The sequence below is a fragment of the Chenopodium quinoa genome, unplaced genomic scaffold, assembly GCF_001683475.1.
Source record: "Chenopodium quinoa cultivar QQ74 unplaced genomic scaffold, ASM168347v1, whole genome shotgun sequence".
NCBI classification, from domain to species: domain Eukaryota; kingdom Viridiplantae; phylum Streptophyta; class Magnoliopsida; order Caryophyllales; family Amaranthaceae; genus Chenopodium; species Chenopodium quinoa.
In genome coordinates, this window is record NW_018743136.1 from 1,317,754 (window position 1) to 1,339,985 (window position 22,232).

General features: G+C 41.1%; 1 protein-coding gene across 1 annotated transcript in view; it reads left to right on the top strand.

Annotated features, from left to right (window-relative positions):
• Nucleotides 1-9,022: 9,022 nt before the first annotated feature.
• Nucleotides 9,023-22,232, top strand: part of LOC110732086 (serine decarboxylase-like) — a 35,277-nt gene continuing 22,067 nt past the window's right edge. Inside the window, exon 1 of the mRNA XM_021911999.1 lies at nucleotides 9,023-9,293. Coding sequence (XP_021767691.1) covers nucleotides 9,023-9,293 — 271 coding nt within the window. The remainder of the gene's footprint in view (nucleotides 9,294-22,232) is intronic.

Sequence of the window (22,232 nt, forward strand, 5' to 3'; positions counted from 1 at the left end):
AGGATGAATTAATCATTGCACAACATTTGACTAAGCTCATTCAACATGCACCTTCAAAAACTTCGCTTCTTTCTTTTTCGCGTCTTTCTTTTTCGGGAGAAAGTCGGTACCCTCCACAAAAATGACGGAAATTTTGTTCTTTTTTGCATTTTCGAGTCGCGCGATCACAATAAAATGCACACATGGGTCATGAGTCACACTTGTCAATTCACCTTGGGTCAACCTCAAGTCAGTCAGTCAGTCGAGTCGAGTCAACCTCGAGTCAATCACAGAGAGGCAAGTTTATACCTTGAGTCGTGTCAAGTCAATGAGTCAAGTGACATTAAACCTTAGGTCAACCCTAAAATAATTAAAGAGATTAGAAAAGTCTTATAGTCAAAGATAAATACAGATGCATCCCAGCGGTAGCAAGAGCGGAATAGGGAAGACCCTACTCCAGCGCCAGACGACAACATCTAGCGTCTGGCAACAGATTTCAGCGCCTGGCGCTAGATCCCAGCGTCTGGCGACAGAGCCAAATCGCAGCGCCAGAGGCATTGCAGCGGCGACAGAACGCTCAACCACTTAGAGTAGTTATTTCAACCTCTTTCAGCGATTTCGGGTTCCTTGGTACGCCAGTTAGCCCCTATAAGCTTAAAGCGCCTAAACATTGGCTCATTGCAAGACACCAAATACTTGTTCATAAACAGCAGAGGCACCGACATAATGGTTCACAAGTAGCAAAAGCGCTGACGTACTGGCATAGCGGATGCAAAGTTCAAGCGAGCTTTAAAGATCGACAAGCGTTGGTCTTCGGAAGTTTTCTTCGGAATATTATCGCAACAAACATTCAAGTATCTTCAAGCTATTTTGTTCAGAGACGCGTGGACATTTCTTTCAAGCTCTTTTTTTGAGAGACGCGTGGATATTCCTTTCAAGCTCTATTGTTCAGAGATGCGTGGACATATCATCGAAGCTCTTTTGTTCAGAGACGAGTGGACATATCATCAAAGCTCTTTTGTTCAAAGACGCGTGGACATTTCTCTCAAGCTCTTTTGTTGAGAGACGCGTGGACAATTCTTTAAAGCTCTTTTGTTCGGAGACGCGTGGACATTTCTTTCAAGCTCTTTTGCTCAGAGACGCGTGGGCATATCATTTCAAGCTCTTTGTTCAAAGACGCGTGGACATATCATCAAAGCTCTTTTTCTCTTAGAGACGCGTGGGCACATTATTCAAAAGCTCTTTGTTCAGAGACGCGTGAATATATCCAAAAGAACCTCTGTTGTTTAGGGACGCGTGAACATATCCAAAAAAGCTCTATTGTTCAGAGACGAGTGAACAACGAAACAGCAAGATGGCGTTCCGTAGATTGTGGAAGGTTGTCACAACGACAAATGCAGCAGCAAATCGGTTACCCAAGAGACGTGTGCTCGACGGTGCAAGATACGCTTTTCTTAACTCTCTTATCTGTTTTAACGACTAACGCTAGTTTGCAGGTATCGGTGTTACAAGAATCATTCTCCGTCCCTATCGATAATTTGACTTTTGTTTTCGAAACTTGCGTTTCTCCAAACTCAGTCAAAGTGGGGGCTTCTGTAGACACCCAAATGTGTCTCCCCAAAACCAAACCCAATAATGAATACCTTTCATGACATTTGATTATCGAACAAAGAGAAAGTGTGAAAAGTCTAGTGATGAGGATGTTTTTATTAAAATATCTCTTGTTTCTGTTTTTGAAAATATTTCTTTTCTTACCTTATTTATGAAAAACGTGCATTCAAGTTTAGTTTGATACATAATAAGGATTCAATAATGGTGTAGTTGGATAAAGCTTGAAAAGACCTTTCCAACGATATATTATAAGCCCAATTCCGATGAATAATGAGGAAGTTATGGCCAAAATACTAAACTGGGCCCGGTTTGGTTTTTATATGCGGCCCAATAATCTAGAGGAGGGCATATTATTAATTATCATTCCTAAAGCTATTAGGATTGATTATAGTCTTCTAGAATATTCTAGATGGTTCTCTTAAATCCTAAAGGAGTTAGGATTGATAATTATGTTTCAAAGAGTTTGAAATTGAATAGAACTACTCCTTTTTAGAATCCTTATTTTGTACGAAGTGGAATATATTCAGATTTTATGTTCGTGCCTCATAATCTTTATCCAAATTATATATGGTTGGATAGATCTTGAAATTATTTTTCCATTGATATATTATAATATTAAATCCGAGCTATAACGAAAAAGATATGAATGAGATATGAAACTCTATCCAAAATTGACACCCTTCCACTATTTCGGACATATCTTTTTATCTACAAAATATTTTATACTGATTCTAATTGGTTTTAAAAGTAGACTTAAATAGTTTTCCAATGACATATTATATGCATTATTTGGACTTCCGGATCAAAAGATATGATAAAGAAAAAAAACGTGTGAAACTGATTATTAGCGCCAGACGACAAGCTTAGCGCCTAGCGCTAATGACCAGCGTCTGGCGCTAATCGTGTTTTATTCTCGTTGAAAATCTTATTCGTTTTTTTATCCATCCGACTGATTTTCTCTATAAATAGCCTCCTAAAACCTCCGTTTTCAATCATCAATTCTCATCAAATATCACCAACTCTCATCAAGAATTTCTTGATTCTATCTCTCTTTCTAGTCTAACTTTTTACAAACTCAATTCCTCACACATTAGCACTAAACATGCCTAGCATTGTTCGAAGTTGCCTTCGCCCTAGACGTGAAAGGTTTGATATTTCTGAGGGTTTGATCCCAAATCTCTATTTCAATTATTTTATTTAATTCTTTGATTTTATATTGTCCTTGAAGTTACTAACGTGTGTATTTTGTTATTAGAAAGAGGTTAGCGGCATCCAAGTAAGTGCTTTAATTGTTTAATTTATATTATGATATAGAAATCATGCTTAGATTGTTATTTTGATTCCTAATACCATGTTAGGATGTTTTATTGCTTCCCACTATCATGTTTAGGGTAAAGAATATAATGTCAATTATGATTTCTGTGATACTTCCTATTTTCTTTCTAATATTCATGTTAGTATCATGTTAGGGCTATATATTTGATCTTTATTGTTTAGTGACATGCTAGGGTTTGTTATTAATCTTGTGAGTATCATGCCTATGATCTTGCTATTATTATGCTTTAACATGATTATTATTATTATGATTATTTTTATATTTGTTATGATTATTATTTATGTTGCTTGATATTTTTATTTACATTGCTTGATCACACCTTTTATGCATGTTTAAAGGGAATTTATACTTGTAATCATGCTTAACAAGATAATTTATAATCTTGTTTAGGGTTAATTTGATTATAATTCAAGTGATCGCCAATAATAGTTTTGTTTGTGCATTAATATTCAACCAACATAGATAAATAGGTTTAGGGTTAATCCTATTGATTGCATGTTAATCAGAAAGCGCACATGAATACGATCAGAATAAAGTACAGGCCTATTATTAGGGTAGGTTCAATCTCTTTTAGGTTGGATTTGTACCTTCATCCCCGAACTACCAGTCATTGTTCCAGACTTGTTGGAGTTGACGATCTCCTGGATCGTTAAGGGGTGTAACCTTCACCCTGTTAACGGTTTACAAGTTCCTAAAACTTGTTGGCGACTCTTTTGCTCTTTTTTCTTTCTCATTGGACACCACCATGCTTAAGTGTATGATCACAGTGGGGTTCAAGTTTGGGGTAATGCTTAAAATCTTCCCTACAAGTAGGAAGACACGACTATGTACTAGTAGCCATCAATTACTTTACTAAGTGGATCGAGGCCGCTTCTTATGGGCACGAGTACGTTAACATCACTTCTAAACATGTCGCAAAGTTTCTCAAACGAAACATATTTTGTAGATATGGAGATCCACATAAACTAATTAGTGACCAGGGATCTCAATTCAAAGCGGAAGTTGAGACCCTCTTAGCTCGTTACAAAGTAAAACATCATCTCGTCTCCATATATACCTCAAATGGATAGAGCAATAGAATCGGCGAATAAAAATAAAACAGTGATCATTGAGAAAATGGCAGAAAATTATAAAGACTGGCCGAACAAACTACACTTCGCCCTATGGGGTTATAAAACATCCATACAAATATCATTAAGAGTAACTCAATACTCCTTAGTTTTCGGCATGGAAGCAGTTTAACTAGTTGAACTAGAAATACCATCCCACACATTGTACTCAAAAGTAAGCTACCGAAAGCTGAATGGGTACGAGAAAGGTATGAGGAGCTTTTATTCCTTGATGAACTACGTACGATTATAAGCTTTGCATCATGTACAAAGTCTACCAACGACGCATCGAACGACACTTTAACAAACGGGTACGACCCCGTAATATTATAGAAGGTGAATTTGTACTAAAAGAGGTTGGGGGTCCACCAACTGATCCAGGAGGGAAATTAAACCTAATTGGATTGGACCATACCGTGTAATTGAAATTCTATCGGAGAAGCCGTATGATTAATGGATATTAATGGCAATGAAATTCATCAACTAATAAACATTGATCGACTAAAAAATTATTACATATAAAAATCCGGATAAAATGGTTCATTCATAATTAACAATCATATCTCTTAGCATTCAAATAAACACGTTAAAACTCATAACACTTAGGGATGGGGGAAATAAAAAAATATATACCATTCAAAGTGTTCGGATTTTTTCGAATTTTATGATAAACTTCTTCACACTTGGAGGGTAATAATGATTAAAAAACAAATGTTTTTTTAACGCTCGTAGCTCAAGTGTCGCACGCAACTAAATGAGTTACGCGCGAATGTCACACGCAACAGAATAAGTTGCGCGCGCAACCTTGGACGTTGCGCGCACAACCTGACGCCTAACTACGAACCCAGGATTTTACGCATGAATAAATATTGATTTTTACTTGCGATTAAATTAAGGGCGTTTCCAAGCATTATGTGTACTCGGAAAACAACAAAATAAAACTTTGATTTAAATTATTTAAACAAAGTTTGATTAATTTTTCATTTAATTTCTACAAAAGGATTAAATAAAAATAATATATCTTCGCAAAGAACTATGCAAAGACCTGATTTTATAATACGAATACATAGGCAATATTTTTTATTCGGTCATATAAATAAAAAAAAGAGCTCATTTTTATTCCAAACAAGAATAAAAAAAAAATCATAGAACTTGATAATAAAATTATAAAAAAAATAGTAATGATTACACTTTATTCAAACAAAATTAAACTATTAATATTGTGTAACACCCTAAGGTTTTACTATATCCTCAATCATCACAGTTGAAAGAGGAGTAGTTTCCATTGCAGTACTCTCAGCAACCTTAGAGCTTTCTCCTTCTGTCTTCTTTTTAACGCAAACATTGTTTTTAATTTAGATATAGGGGACCTTTCAACTCTTTTTCCCTTGTCTTTAGCGTTGGATGGAGTCTTCTTACGGGGATTTGATGAAGGTTCTTTAATCTTTATTCCTTGTTGCGCGGGTTTTGGAGCAACCTTCCTCTCGGGTTCTCTTGAACGAGCCTTAAGTGATGTGGAGAAGTCTAATTTTCTTCTCACTCCTTTGTTTTGACCACTTGTGGCCGATTTCATCAAAGGTTTGGGTGAATTGCGAGTCGAGGCGCCTTGACTTTGTTGACGAGCTTTGTTTAACTTTCCCTTATCCGCCGCGTTCACCCAAGCCTTGTAAAAGGAAGAGAGTATTATGCTTGCTGTAGGATTTTGCACCACCCACTTAGGAAGACTAGAACAATATTCCATCCAACGTGGGATCCTTTTAGCCTTAAAAGTCACATCCTTGGGAGCATCACAATCCTGTAAGTGGGGGAATAATTTGCTTCATTCCATATTGTCTCATTACCCTGCAAGAAAAGATGTATGTAGTACTAGAAAGACCTAAAAGCCTAATGTTAGGACATTGAAACTGTTTTGGGTGTTTTTGTCCCTCGTGAGAGTTACATCACAAAGATTGGTTCGGCTCGAGCTGTACCTGCAAAACAACGGAGACTCCGGTTGTAGGAGCTCTGCCTCCAACGATCAAGTTAGTAACTTGAAAGAGAATAAAGAGTGCGGAAATTTAGGTGAGTATCTGCTTGGATTTCAAGCTCAGGTGTTTCTCTGATGTGAGAGAAAGTAGGTGTAATCAATGATTTATTGTGTCCACAAAATGGGGAAATATCTTCCTATTTATTTGGTCGTTGGAAGATGTGCCCCTATTTAGGTCACTTGACCTAGATTTCATTGGGCTGGGCCGTTTTACGGAGCTTCTTAGGAATTGAGCCCTTGAAGGCCGCAATTTCAGAAGGTATCTGAAGGGAACACGTGTCAGATTGCTATTGATCCACTTTGACCAGCCTGGGTTTGACACGTGGATTTCTCTTATTGGCCCATATGTCTAGGGTATTTTTACCCTAAACAGAAACTATTCCCGATTATACTACTTATGTTCCACCAAGGAATCTTAAACAAGAAAAAAGGTGATTGGTCTAAGTGCTTGGGATTATACCACTTCTCTTTGCTAGATCTTCATTTAGAACACTTATGGACTCCTTGTTCGGGAACCTCCACCGTAGTAACAAGCAAAGTATTAAAGTGGTGAGTGTTTAGGACAAGAGGGTTTGGTAGCACACAAGTTTACAAAGTTTCTGTTAGAGTTTTAGGTTCATTTTCGTTTGTTGAAGCCTCGTATTAAGCCTCTATTTATAGGGAATGGATACGTTTAGGTTTTCAGCGTTCTGCCGCAATAGGTGTCGCGCGCATCTGAATGAGTTGCACGCGACATCCTAGTGCAAGTGATTTAAATGCGCTGCTTCGGGCAGCGCAACTGAACGTCTTGCGCGTGGTAACATGGTAAGATTCGATTTTATTTTTTTATTAAATTTTGAATCTTCCGCAAGTGCATCATTAGCAGTTGCGTCGGGTGTCACGCGCAACAGATTAAGTTGCGCGCGCCAGACCAACGTGACTCATTGAGATGCACGTGGATTTCTCTGTGGCAGCATTGATTTTTAACCTAGGGGTCTCTAAATCCGTCATAATTAGGTTTTAACGTCGGGCTTAAGCCTAATTATGATCGGGCTTAATTAATTTGGACCTTAATTTATTTTGTTTTGGGTTAGGCTAGTCATTTTGCGTTCTCGTGATTTAATCAGTTGTCCATAAGCATTTCTTCATGTTGATCCAATGTAACACGAATATGGTTTTTATTTATTGTCATAGCACTTCCTGTCGAGACAGAAGGCCAAGTAGATGTCTACAACGGGTTCGAATCTTATGCACCCCTCCGTTCAAAGTAGAATATTAAGTGCAGGGTATGAGGAAGGTCTATGGTGCTAGGGGTAAATATGGTATGGTTTGGTGTGGTTTGAATCCAAACTAAAATGCAAAATATAGGTTGGTCAATTTTCAAACCAAACCAAATCATATTAGCATTGAAATTGGACTTAATTAGACTGAAATAATATGATTTAGTGCGGTTTGATTTACAGCTTATGATGAGACGATATTTTTCCCTAAAAATTGCCAAACAATACTTCATGAATTTATATTAAAATTTAAACAATTAGCCCAAAGGAATTAAATTGTAATACTAAGTAAAAATAAAAATAACAATCAACTAATCAAGTGCTAACACAAACAGAGTAGTAAAAATAACAATAAATTGATCATCATAAATTCATAATACATTTGTAAAAAAATATACATATTAAATTATAGTCATTAATAATTGGCAGCAACAACATATTGGCAGCAACATGACAAGAGTGACAGCACCTGGTGCTACATTTAGAGCTGGCAAAAAGTCGTGTGGTGTCGTGTTCGTGTTCAGTTTTGCGTTAATTTTGTGTTATTCATAAAATTTATCAAAATATGTAAAATGTGAGATAATTGCATAATTTAACCACTTTATCTAAATGGCTCGTGTTTGAGTTAATTTCGTGTTGTGTCGTGTCGATTTCACGTTTTCTCTTAATAACTTTGTGTTCATGTCGTGTCGGTTTCGGTCATGTTAGAGATTGGCAGCTCATCAACTACATTATGCGATTTTCATGTTTTATTTTATTTATTATATAATATAAACTTCATAATAATAATTTTTAATTTAAAGTTTATATAGATATCAAAATACGGTTTATTGGTTTACGGTTTGTTTTGTTTATAATTTTTGAAAAATCAAACCATAAACCGTATTATCAAAAATTTGAAACCAAACCGTATTTTTATAAACCGTAAACCAAACCAAACCTCTTAAATATGGTTTAGTCGAATCCCTCTTTTTTCCGATCCAGTTCCTCCGGTTTGGTTACAGTTCAGACCACACTGTGTACAACCCTATATGCTGCATATACCCTTTAAGCCCAATGAGCTCTTGTGTAAAAGGGCGTGATAGGGTATAAAACATATTCATGAATCTCATCCAATACCTTTAGCTTTTGCTTAAATTGGTCATTTAATAGATCTTTAACTTTTGTATGGTATGATTTTGTAACATGTACTATTATTTTTTGGACGGAACCATATGTACATATCATACTAAGAGAGAGATTATCATACTTGTCTAAAATTTAAATACAAACACGAAATAGAAATTAATAATACTAATAATAAAGAACTCAATCGCATAATCACATCTCTATCAACTATCAAGTAATCAGCTGATCATTGAGTGCTTTACCTGACTTTGTGGCTCCTTCACGAATGTCCTTAATAGCTACGCACGTAGTACTGTAGCGTTTATACGTACCTTTTGACATTGGTCAAGTGTAATTGTAAAGCTAATAAGCTATAAATAGCTATAGCATTCTTATAAGTTGTATATACTATAATTTTCTGCCAATTTTTATCATAAAATAGCCAACCAACGAGGTATGTTTTCAGGTGCTTTATTTTTTCATTATACGCAATTAAATTGTCACATTACTAGCTAACTAATACAATTATAAAGCTATACAATAACTGATTACTAAGCTGAATGTAGGTGTTACGTTCATAAACAGAGAGCAAAAAATGGTGTTTACAGTGGTTTGTGCTGATGAATCACAAGCATTGCATCAGGATCCTACTTTTTCTTACTCCCTAACCGCCGCTAATGACAATAATGGTGTCGAGGCAAAAAAGAAGCAAAGTCACAATGGCCGGAATAAGCACACCCCTTGCAGCCTTGACATCAAGGAACCCAAGGCTAACGATGAGCTGACCGGAGAAACGGAAGCTTATCTGGCTGTTGTTTTGGCAAGATACTCGGAGAAATGGCTTGAGAGGACCAAAACCAACCTAGGTGACGATCATATTTTGATTTATATAATTCAATTTATAATTGCTGATTATTACTAGAAATCTTTATTCTTAATTAATATGATTTCATAAATCTTTTAGCTTAGTGTCTTTCAATGCAGCTGCGCTGCCGGCTGCCCAAGTATGACCAGTTGTTAAAAAAAAAAAAAAAAAAAAAAAAAAAAAAAAAAAAAAACCTATTACATTAAGTAATCCCTTATTATATACAAGTTTACTTACTGAGGAAACTTAAATAATAACAAAGTAACCCCTACAACACTGACAGAGTAATTTTTATATTTCCAACTAAGTAACGTCTATTATCCTAATAGAGCAATTCTTATAATATAAATTGAGTAACTCATGAAGACTCGTTATACCGTTCGGCTAGCCTCATATAAAAGTCAAAGTCAGTGTAGTGTTATTATTTTTATTTATTTTTTTGTTTTTATTTGTTTTTAATGATTAGTATCGTTATAGACATGAATAGACCTGGCAAATGGGTCATTTCGGGTCGGGTCATTTCGGGTCGGGTCAAGTTCGGGTCAAAAGGTTATCAGGTCAAGTTCGGGTCGGGTCGGGTCATTTCGGGTTTCTGGTTGGTTTCGGGTCGACTAATAATCGGGTCGGGTCGGGTATCGGGTCAACACTTCGGGTCGGGTCAATTTTCAGGTCGGGTCAATTTCGCGTTAACCTTGGGTCGGGTCAACTTCGAGTCGAGTCATATTCGGGTGATTCATTGGGTTAAATTCAACTCTGTATATATATTTATTTATTTAATTTTTGATGAAAAACTCACTACATTTATTAAGGCTATTTTTTTCATGGAATATAGTAAATATTAACCTTTTTTTTTGTTTTGTGTGTGTTTAGATTGAAAATCACTTTCAGGATCTCTTGAAACTAAGAGGGATACTCTAACTAATTGAGTTATACCTCACTCTCTTATTAATTTAGTTTTAATACGTACTCTTATTATCATTGTCATTGTTGTAATAATTTCTTTCAATCGGTCTAGTCCACGCGTGGACAGAGGTCTCTCGAGCCTCTAGCCCATTTGAATTATTCTTATACTCTCTCCGTCCCAAATTACTCTTAACGATTTGACATTTTGCACTATTTACACATCTCACTTTGACCGTCTTTTTAGCTATTATATGAAAGTCAATGTAGTCATGTAAGATGTTGTTGGGTCTATTTTAATGTATAATTTCCTAATATAAACTTTTTATAACTTATACAATTATTTACTAAAAGAAGTTAAATGTCGGTCATTTTCGGGTCGGGTTAACTTCGGGTCTCGGGTCAACTTCGGATCGGGTCATTTCGGGTCTCGGGTCAACTTCGTGTCGGTCTACTCGGGTCGGGTCATATCGGGTTTCGGGTCAAGGTCGAGTCAGTTCCACTTTGGGTCGGGTCGGGTTAATTCGGATTTTGGGTCAATTTTGGGTCACTGATTTCGGGTCGATTTTGGGTCATGGGTCGGGTCATTCGGGTCGGGTCATCGGGTTTGGGTCAAGATTGCCAGGTCTAGACATGAATATATCAAGTTTTTGCCCCATACAAAGAGGTGTAAATTCGGATGTTAGGGTCAGATTCGGTGAGAGTGTGCCTGATTAGGTCTAATTTCAAACTTAAATTATATACTAAATTATTATATTCAATGCGAGTTGAAATCTGAATCGGATATTTTTTGTGTCAGTTTCATACCGGGTCGGTTGTCAAGTTTCAACACCTTTCTACCCATGCATGATAATTGTATGTAGCCGCGGAGCTAGAATTTTGAACAGGGGGAACGTCCCATAATTTGACAAAGATTTAAAAAAAAAAAAAAAAAAAAAAAAAAAAAACATACTTGAACACATAAATTGTATATTAATTAAAATTTAACAACCTAAAAATCCAAAATGGCTAATTATATGATCCAAGAAAGATGAAAAACAAATACATAATCTTTGGGTATTCATTCTTTTAACATGAATTGTCAAAGATCAGGTTGTTTTTCCATTGCTCAATGTGTTTGAATTAGATGACTTATTTTACATTTCATAATTACGAAAATTATGAATTAATTACCAAATTGTTTGTTTAGATTTACCGAGTTTCAAATAATGCGTGAACATGAAAATTTTAATTTTATTGACTTAACAAACATTAAAAATAAATTAAAACCATGAAATTAACAATTTTTAATTCATTATTTCAACAAAACAGCAAACTCATTAATTCGGTGGTGATAAACTTGTCATTAAGCTAGTAATAGACTGTTACGGAGTAGTATTTTTTAATAGTGTTATAATTTTATTATTTAATTATTATTAAGTGAACAAATTAAAAAGTCAAATTATATTGATATCCTCAAATTGTGAAGAATTAGTGCATACATGATACATGCCATTGTAGAACTAAATTAAACACACACACATTGGACATTAATTGTAGTCGATCACTTGTTTATTCACATTACATATACTCCCTCCATCCCCAATTGATAGTCACTTTTATCATTTTCGGTGAGTCAAAATATTAGTCACATTTGCTTTTTTCAAGTACCATTAATATTATTTTTTTTACTAAAATTCTCTAACATTTGCAAAATATTTGTGCAAATTTAACTTTCCCATATAAATTTCACTTTTCTATGTACTTTAATTACTTTCTCTCTCTATTTTTTTGCATACTCAATGTGAATTTACTTTTTCAATATACTTTCTTTATTTCTCCTTAATTCCCGTGATTTTTTTAACAAAAGTGACTATCAATCGGGGACGGAGGAAGTAATACCGAGTAATAAAAGTACTCCCTCCGTTCCCGGAAGAACGATCCTTTTGAGTTGATTTCGCGGGTAGTAAGAAAATAAAAAAGATAATAGTAAAAGTATATTGGAAAGTGAAATTTACATAGGGTTTCCAAAAAAGTAGAGATAGAAAGTAATAAAAGTATATGGAAAAACAAAATTTATATGGAGAAGCTAACTTTGCACAAGTATTATTGCAAATTGGAATATATTTTAATGCAAATGGGTCGATCATTTGGGAACAAAAATTGTACCAAAAGGGTCAGACTTTAGGGAACGGAGAGAGTATAATTTTAACCAAATAAATTAAATAAACAATAATCTAAAATATCCAAATTATAAGGCGAAAAAAATACTATACTTTCTATATACTGTATATTTTCTCTCTTCAAAGAGGAATTCAAATTGTTTTCATTTTCTCAATGGCCGCCATTATCCCGGCCCCTTTTCTCCCTCCTACGTATCAGACTATCTGCCAACTCTCATGTTCTTTTCATTATAGAGGAGATATACAATATAATACGAAGTAATGAAGTATAACTAAATAACTAATTACAATAAGTTGTTATGTTGTGTTTCGGATGAAAACAATCGAATCTCGGAAGATCCTTTTATCTTGAGGGAACTTGGTCTCGGTCCGAACGACGCAGGAGCCGAGGGTTTCCTGCACAACAAATACACGTAAACTAGCCTCGGGGGGGACGCCGAGGAAGGCCCCTCCGATGCTTAAGTCAGTATATTAGAGAGAGAAAGCTGTGCAAGAGTTTAGTTGCTTGAGGCTTTTTTGTCTTACCAAGAATTGACCAAATTGTTGGCTTTTATACCTTGGCTAATGAAGGAGGCGGATTGGGCCCGGAAGTCAGTTGGGCTGGGCCAAGCTGATTGGGCCGTTGACTGACCTTGACATGGCTTTGAGGATGTTGATTTTTGACTTTAGCACATTTGGAGAGTTGAACCTTAACCTTGGGCTTTTAATTGGATCATTCAGTGACCAGGCCCAATTGGACTAAATTGGACCCAAACAACTTGCCCCCCAGACCCGATTTGGAAGGATGACGGGTCGGGTTTGATTTAATCAGAAAAGGAGGGAAGTGAATGACTTGTTAATCCAAAAATGTGAATTTAAACCGTAGTTAACCCATGATTAATGAGATAACAACAGTTAATGTGGATAATTGCGGAAGTTGGATGGGTAGTGGGCGATTTAACTGCAAGGTCGTGTGTTTAACGGTTACTTAGTGGGGTGCTTGAGAGAAATTGAAACGCAGACTCCTTGAATTCCCATTTCTGGAGATATAAATAGAGGCGCGTCTTCTCTCCCCACTCATTCATCATCACAAACCCAGAATTCTCAAGAACGCTCAAGAGCCCGCATCAAAACTTCGCAAATTCCCCGAGCATTAAGCTTAGAAGCTGAGACTTGTCACTGCCAATTCGTAAATCGGCGGCTTTTGCTTCAGATCAAGGTAAATTCCTTTGATTTTATTTCATTTTTCTTCGACTTTGCACTCTTTCCCCTTTTTCGACTTTTTCCTTCGAAATTCGTCAATGGTGAGGGGAGTTAGAGGTGGAGCCCGTGCTCCAAGGAGAGCAAGGCTAATCCCCGATCCCAGGGACAGGATTGGGACCTGGAATGGACGAAGGACAGAGTCTGACCCTGCTGAAGGGGTTAGGGCGACTCCCATTTCTTCGGCTCCTCCTCAGAGGGCTGAGGGGGTGAGCGCTTCAGGACGGGATGATGAAGTTCCCGCTGTCCTTTGGGATATCCTCCCAGGGTTTTCAGAGTGGGAGGATGCCGAAGCCGCTTCGGCCATGATAAAGAACCGCCCCTACTCATGGTGGGTAGAGAACGCCGATCAATATCGATTTGCCGAGCAAATTGAGTTGCACTACGGCATTTTTGAAGCTGATGGATATTGGTGCCGAATGCCCTCAGCATCCGATAGAATCCATCGTCCACCCCCGGGGTATGTGGGGGTGTACACGAGACAGCTTCAGTATGGGCTGAGGTTCCCTTTGGACGTTTTCGTCCGAGACTTGCTGATCCATTACAACATTTCCCTGTGCCAGCTGACCCCCACCAGCATCCGAAGGGTAATGACGTACTTATGGGTCTGCAAGTTCTTCAGATACGTGCCGAACCTGCACTGCTTCAGAAAGCTCCATCGGCTAGTGCCAAATATTCAGAGTGGGCACGGAAGCCATGGTTCTGGGTGGTATCGGATTGAGTCCCGGCCCCAATACTTGACCATGTGGCCAAATGACTCTTCAGACAAGGACTGGAGAGGTCAATGGATTTGGGTTAGGGCACCCACGGAGCCGAGCCACCCTTACGTTTTCAGCGCTCCCCGGTATCTTGCCGAGCCGGATCCTGATATGGGAAGTTTAGGTCCTCCCGAAGATAGCGGGCCAGACCCGAACCTTAATCAGCAGAACATCTTCGGCAAGCTGCCGAACCGGGGAGGCAGCGGCCGAATGCAGCATATCCCGGAGACTTGGCTCCCCGATACGCACTATGTTTTCCAAGAGAATATGCTGGCAGCTGTCGGCCTCAGCCGAAAGTTTAGGGATGGTAATCTTCTTCGGCTGGGGCCGAGGCCTTTTAATTATCTCTTTTCTTCTTTCATTTTGCTTTCTTGTGATGTGCCGAACTAACTGAATTGACTTCTCCCCTTTTCTTTTTCAGAACGGGACGAGACCAACGTCGGCATTGATTACGCTCGCCTTGGCGTCAACCGAGAACGAGTCGTAACTGATCGGGCTCCCCCTATCACTGAACCAAGGCGCCGAGAGGTTCACCTAGACTCTTCCCACTTCCAAATTGAGGCTGTTGCTCTGTATCAGAGGCAGAAGCCTTGGTGGAAGAAGAGAGATCCCTTGTTTCAGCTGCTGGAAGAAGAAGCTGAAGCTGCCCGTACAGCCGAAGAGGTTGCACGGGTTATTGAAGCTTGTGAAGGTGGAGAAGGGTCCTCCAGAGTTGCTGAAGAAGCTGCGGCTAGGGCAGCTGAAGAAGACGAGGCTTTGCTGAAGACCTCGGTGAGCCTTTAGACTTAACTTTGTCTTTCTTCTTTTTTTTTTTTTTACTCACACTCATCTTCCCCCCTGTCTGTTACAGTCTGAAGAGAGTAACAGACACAGAGAAGGCAAAGCTCCTGTTCGTCCCGAAGATCAAATACAAGAGTCTTCAGACTCAGATATGGACGAGCAGCCCCTTCTGAAAAGGCGCCGAAGGATGGCCATCATCGGCCCTCATGACTTTCAGCAGAGGCCGATGACCATCGGCGTCGCAATAAGGGAACCTGAGGAAGGCAATGGATCGCCGAGGGTTCCCCAGCCAACACCCCAATCTCCTCAAAAGACCCCTCCGCCACCTCCTGAGATGGAGGTGGATCAGAGGACTCCCGAACCTAAGGGAGGGGTCCAAGAAGAAATCAAGGAGAGTGCTGCTGAGCACGGAAATAAAGATGCCGTGATGTCAAGTGCTGAAGGCTTCACGGCAGATATCGCAAGAGAGGTTGAGGCTTTCGTCCTCACCCCTGAAGAAGAGGTCATAGTACTTGACTCCTCTGAGAAGGACGATGCTGAGACAACCAAAGCTAATCAAGCTCCATCGTCGTCCTTCCCTTCTTTCCAGACTCTGCATTCTGGAGAAATGGGTTTCTCGGCCCCCCGAATTCCAATCCCAGATCACATCTGGGACCTCATATGGGGTCAAAACCGAGAAGGAGCTGCAGCCTACTTCGGCAATTTTGCTGGCATGTCCGAAGTAGACAGGGCAAGGATCTGGTCGCTGAAGGCCACTGCTGGGATGGGCGAATCCAGTAGATCAGTTCCTGACCCAGCCAGGTCTAACCAACTGCTGATGATGCAGGTAATTTTCCTTCATTTCCTCCGAAATTCAGCTCTATTTTTTTCTTATTACTTATTTTTTTGTCTTCCTGTTTTCAGTTCGTGCACAATCAGACTCTCACTGTAGAGCTGATTGATACCCTACAAGATAGGGTAGACGCTGCTGTGCACGAAAGGAAGGTGGCTGAAGAGGAAGTTAAGCTTGCTAAGCTGAAGCAAGCAGCAGCTGAAGAGAAGCAGCAGGAGGTTGAGGAGTACGGTAAAAAAGCTGCCGAAGCTCTGAAAACCTTCTGCGATGCTATGGAGATGGAGGTTTTTCCCCCACTGATGGAAGGGGAAAAATTCCTCCAGGAGCATATGGGAGTGGACGTCTCCAAATTCAAGGCTGCTATTGAGAGCCGAATTCAAGAAGGAACTGCTGCACAAGCTGAAGTGCAGCAGCGTCTAGAGGCTCTTGAAGCCAGCCGAATGGCTGCTGAAGAGTTGCTCTTGGCCAAAGACGTCCAACTCTCAGAGGCTGCTGCTGCTGCTGAAGCTCAAAGAGCTAAATTCCAAGAGGCTGAGGATCAACTGCTGATCCAGAAAGTTGAAGTGGCCCAAGCTCAGACAAAGGCTTTCCAAATTCAGCAAGAGCTGAATGAGCTGAAGGGGTCCTCCTCCAAAGTCGCTGAACAGCTGAAGAAATCCAAGGAAGACTTGGAGGAGACCCAGAAGAAGCTGGCTGATGCTGAGGCTTTACTCAAAGTCCGTGTTTACACCCAAGAGGAATATGAGATGGGTTTCAGAAACGGATTCCGAGTATGCCGAAGACTCTGCCTTCATGCTGAGCCGAAGCTGGACTGGTCTAAATGTGCTGAGTGGGTCCAGAATCCCGAAGACCCTCACATGAAGTATGCAACTCCAGCTGAAGCTGAAATTCTTAAGGCTGAGGAAGCCGAAGAGGAAGCTGAAAGACTGGAGTTGGAAGCTGAGCAGAGGGAAAGGGAGGCTCGGCAAAGTGCAAAGCCCGCCTCTTCAGAACATCGCAGTCGACCCATTAAGCAGAAAAAGCGGAACTACTCCGCCGAAAAGAACCAGAACATCGCAGCTGAGGTCGATAAGCTCCTAGATGCTGGGTTCATTGAACCCTGTCAGTATCCGGAGTGGCTGGCCAATGTTGTAATGGTTCAGAAGGCAAATGGTAACTGGAGGATGTGCGTTGACTTCACGGACCTGAATAGGGCATGTCCCAAGGACTCCTATCCGCTGCCGAGGATCGACCAACTGGTCGACTCGACAAGCGGGCATGCTCTGCTCAGTTTCATGGACGCATTCTCGGGATACCATCAGATCTTCATGCACCCCGAGGACCGAGCTAAAACAGCGTTCATAACAAGTTCCGGGTTGTACAATTACAGAATGATGCCCTTCGGATTGAAAAATGCGGGGGCAACATATCAGAGGTTGGTTGATCAGGTTTTCGCCGAGCAAAAAGGCCGAAACATGGAGGTTTATGTTGACGACTCAATCGTCAAAAGCATAAAAGAAAAAGATCATGTCACGGACCTAGCCGAAACCTTCGCCACCCTCAGAAAATACAAAATGAAGCTGAATCCGAAGAAATGTGTCTTCGGCGTGAAGTCAGGCAAGTTCCTCGGCTTCATGGTCAGCAAGAGGGGGATTGATGCAAACCCCGCCAAAGTACAAGCTGCTTTAGACCTCCCCGAGCCGAAGACAAAAAGGGATATTCAGCGTCTAGCCGGGAGAATGGCTGCCTTGTCCAGGTTCATCTCACGAGCCTCAGACAAAGGGCTCCCTTTCTTCAAGGCGCTGAAGCTCCAAAATTCAAAAGGCATTGAATGGGGAGACGAACAAAAGTCAGCCTTTCAGCAGCTCCGTGAACACCTGGCTCAACTCCCAACACTGGCAAGGCCAGTCGTAGGAGACATCCTATACTTATACGTGGCGGTCAGTCCAGCCACGGTAAGCGCGGTGCTGCTAAGGGAAGAAGAAAAAGTTCAACAGCCGATCTATTTCGTCAGCCACACCCTGACGGATGCCGAGACGCGCTACCCATTGTTAGAAAAAGTGGCTTATGCAGTGGTGGTGGCTGCTCGGAAGTTGCGACCCTATTTTGATTCTCATCAAATAGCGGTTCTAACTGATCAGCCGTTAGAGAAAGTCCTCGGCAAGGTTGAAAAATCCGGTAGACTAGCAAAGTGGGCTTTCGAGCTCACCGAGTTCAGTATCGGTTATCAGCCGAGAACAGCCATCAAGGCGCAAGCCTTGGCAGACTTCTTGGCCGAGTGCTCCTATCAGGAGACTCTGGATGCAAGGAGGAAAATCTGGACCGTCTTCACGGATGGGTCCTCCACCGTGAACGGTTCGGGGGCAGGGGTCGTCATCACCTCTCCCGAAGGCAAAACCTTCGAGTATGCACTAAAATTTTCATTCAAAGCCTCTAACAACGAGGCCGAATATGAAGCAGCCATTGCTGGCTTAGACCTGTGCATATCGTTGGAAGCCGAGCATGTCTACCTCAAGACAGATTCTCAGCTGGTCGCCAATCAGATCCGGGGGGAGTATGAGGCTAAAGAGCCTTCAATGGCAGCTTACCTCACAAGGATCAAATCGACAATTGCGAAGCTGAGATCTTTCGAAGTAGAGCTGATCCCAAGGGGTCAAAATGCTCAAGCGGACGCACTCTCCAAACTTGCAAGCTCAACTCTGACTGAGTTAAGCCGTTCTGTCTATGTGGAGGTGCGCCGAGAAAAGAGTGTAGCCGAAGCAATATCAATCTGCTGCGCTGCACTCGAGCCGAGCTGGATGGATGACATCCTGGCTTATAAACTCAGGGACGAGCTCCCCGAGGATAGGAATTCGGCCTCCAAGATAAAGCGGATCAGTTCACGATTCCTCGTCTTCGGCGGCCAACTCCTCAGAAAATCCTTCTCCGCTCCATTATTGAAATGCGTGGGTCCAACGGATGCCGACTATATTCTCCGAGAGATTCACCTCGGCATCTGCGGAAACCACATAGGAGGGAGAACCTTAGCCCACAAAGCTCTCAGGGCAGGGTATTTTTGGCCTACAATGATCTCGGATGCAAAGAACATGGTCAGAAAATGCGAGAAATGCCAAAAATTTGCACCGGTAATCCATCGGCCATGCCTAGATCTCCAGCCAATTCTTAATCCTCTTCCATTTGCACAATGGGGGTTGGATATTCTGGGACCCTTTCCCGAGGCCCCATACAAAAGAAAGTGGCTGATAGTCGGAATCGACTATTTCAGCAAATGGATTGAAGCGGAAGCTGCTTCAAGCATATCTGAGCAAACTGTCAGACAGTTCATCTGGCAGAACATAATAACTCGGTTCGGCATCCCAAAAGTTTTTGTGTTCGACCACGGCAGACAGTTTGACAACCTGCCCTTGCGCCGATACACTGATCAATTCGGGATAAAATTGGCTTACTCCGCGGTTTGCCACCCTCAGAGTAATGGCCAAGCCGAAGCCGCGAATAAACAGATCCTTAACGCTCTCAGAAAAAGAGTAGAGGATCAAAAGTCCAAGTGGGTAGAGGAACTTCCGGGAACCCTCTGGTCACTCCGGACAACCGAGAAGGAGGCAACGGGGCATTCACCTTTTCAGCTGGTGTATGGATCCGAAGCAGTGCTTCCAGTGGAAGTGGGCTCAGAAAGCCTACGAGTGAATCTCTTCTCAGCCGAGGAAAATGAGCAGCTCATGAAAGAGTCCCTCGACTTCCTTGACGAGATTAGAGATCTAGCCCGAGAAAGGATGGCTGCACACAAGCTCAGAATGAGCAAGTCCTACAACCGAAGAGTCTATCAACGACCTCTCAGAGTTGGGGATTTAGTTCTGAGGAATGCTGCAGCTGTTCAAAAAAGTCGCATTCATGGCAAACTCTCAGCATCTTGGGAGGGACCTTATGAAATTTATCAAGAGCTTCAGCCCGGTACCTTCAGACTCAAACAAATGGATGGCACCGAGCTGAAAAACCATTGGAATGCCGATGTGCTCAAAAAATACTATGTGTAAATCCTTCGGATAGTACAATCTATGTAAGTACACTGATTTTGTTTATAAAAAGGCCATCGGGCCAGTATTCATTCAGATTGCGTGTATTCTTTAAGTCTTTATGCTTTCTACGGTTTTTCAAAAATTCAAGGTTTCATTCGGCGCTGTCCGGGGTATTGCATAATGATGCCTTGTACCTCGGCAAGCCGTAAAACCTGCCAAAAAAGGATACAAGCCCGAAGTATTGCATAGTGATGCCTTGTACTTCGGAGAAGCTGTTCCTTTGGGCAAAAAGGCCATAGACTTATCCGAAACATAGCCTAAAAAATAGGAACTGATAAAGCCCCGAAGTATTGCATAGTGATGCCTTGTACTTCGGATGAATCAGTTCCGGGTGGTAGTTGCAACTCTGAAGTATTGCATGATGATGCCTCGTACTTCAGATAAACTGCTGCCCCGGCATGGTGTTTCGGATAGTTGTTCCCTTGGATGAATTGAAGAAAGTGTCACAAGAGTACCATCTCTAGAGTGAAAACTCTCAGGTGGGAAATCAGTACTTTAAAAACAGATGTAGAAAATAAAGCAAAGTGTTCAAAGATCCTCGGCTTAGCCGAGAAAAATTATCAGCCATTCCAGAATTCAGAAGACCTCATCTTCAGATTTCTGGGGGGGCAGAGGGAAATAGAGAAATGGCACAACTGATCTAATACCCTTCAGCTCAGCCGAAGTTTGATACTTATGTCAGTTTTTTCACAAGTTGAAAACATCCGAGTACAAACGGCAAAAAGAAGTCTCAGCAGAAATGATTCTCGCTAGCCGAAGTTCTGCACTTAGCAAATATTTGAAAGATCATTCAAAGAAAGCAGTAAAGTGCGAAGACTGGTAAAGCGAAGAGAAAAAAAATACACGAGAAAGCTGAGAAAGTGAACTTCTTTGAAATAAAAATGTTGAATTACAAAAATAGTCGGCAGCCGCCCACAAGCGGAAAGTAACAGCTGCCGAAATACGTACAGGCAAAATAAAAATATAATAAGCTGTTGTACGATAAGGCAAGCTGAAGCAAAAAAAAACAAAAGGCAAAAATTCAGAAAGCGGCAAGTCTAAAGTTGAGCGCATGATGAACCGCAAGATTCTGAAGACGACTGCCCGAGTTCCTATGCTTCAGCCTGAGGATCAGACTGATCAGCTTCATTGGGCCCAATGGTGGTCTCAGCTCCAGCAGCAGAAGAGGCGGGCTTTGCACTTTGCCGAGCCTCCCTTTCCCTCTGCTCAGCTTCCAACTCCAGTCTTTCAGCTTCCTCTTCGGCTTCCTCAGCCTTAAGAATTTCAGCTTCAGCTGGAGTTGCATACTTCATGTGAGGGTCTTCGGGATTCTGGACCCACTCAGCACATTTAGACCAGTCCAGCTTCGGCTCAGCATGAAGGCAGAGTCTTCGGCATACTCGGAATCCGTTTCTGAAACCCATCTCATATTCCTCTTGGGTGTAAACACGGACTTTGAGTAAAGCCTCAGCATCAGCCAGCTTCTTCTGGGTCTCCTCCAAGTCTTCCTTGGATTTCTTCAGCTGTTCAGCGACTTTGGAGGAGGACCCCTTCAGCTCATTCAGCTCTTGCTGAATTTGGAAAGCCTTTGTCTGAGCTTGGGCCACTTCAACTTTCTGGATCAGCAGTTGATCCTCAGCCTCTTGGAATTTAGCTCTTTGAGCTTCAGCAGCAGCAGCAGCCTCTGAGAGTTGGACGTCTTTGGCCAAGAGCAACTCTTCAGCAGCCATTCGGCTGGCTTCAAGAGCCTCTAGACGCTGCTGCACTTCAGCTTGTGCAGCAGTTCCTTCTTGAATTCGGCTCTCAATAGCAGCCTTGAATTTGGAGACGTCCACTCCCATATGCTCCTGGAGGAATTTTTCCCCTTCCATCAGTGGGGGAAAAACCTCCATCTCCATAGCATCGCAGAAGGTTTTCAGAGCTTCGGCAGCTTTTTTACCGTACTCCTCAACCTCCTGCTGCTTCTCTTCAGCTGCTGCTTGCTTCAGCTTAGCAAGCTTAACTTCCTCTTCAGCCACCTTCCTTTCGTGCACAGCAGCGTCTACCCTATCTTGTAGGGTATCAATCAGCTCTACAGTGAGAGTCTGATTGTGCACGAACTGAAAACAGGAAGACAAAAAAATAAGTAATAAGAAAAAAATAGAGCTGAATTTCGGAGGAAATGAAGGAAAATTACCTGCATCATCAGCAGTTGGTTAGACCTGGCTGGGTCAGGAACTGATCTACTGGATTCGCCCA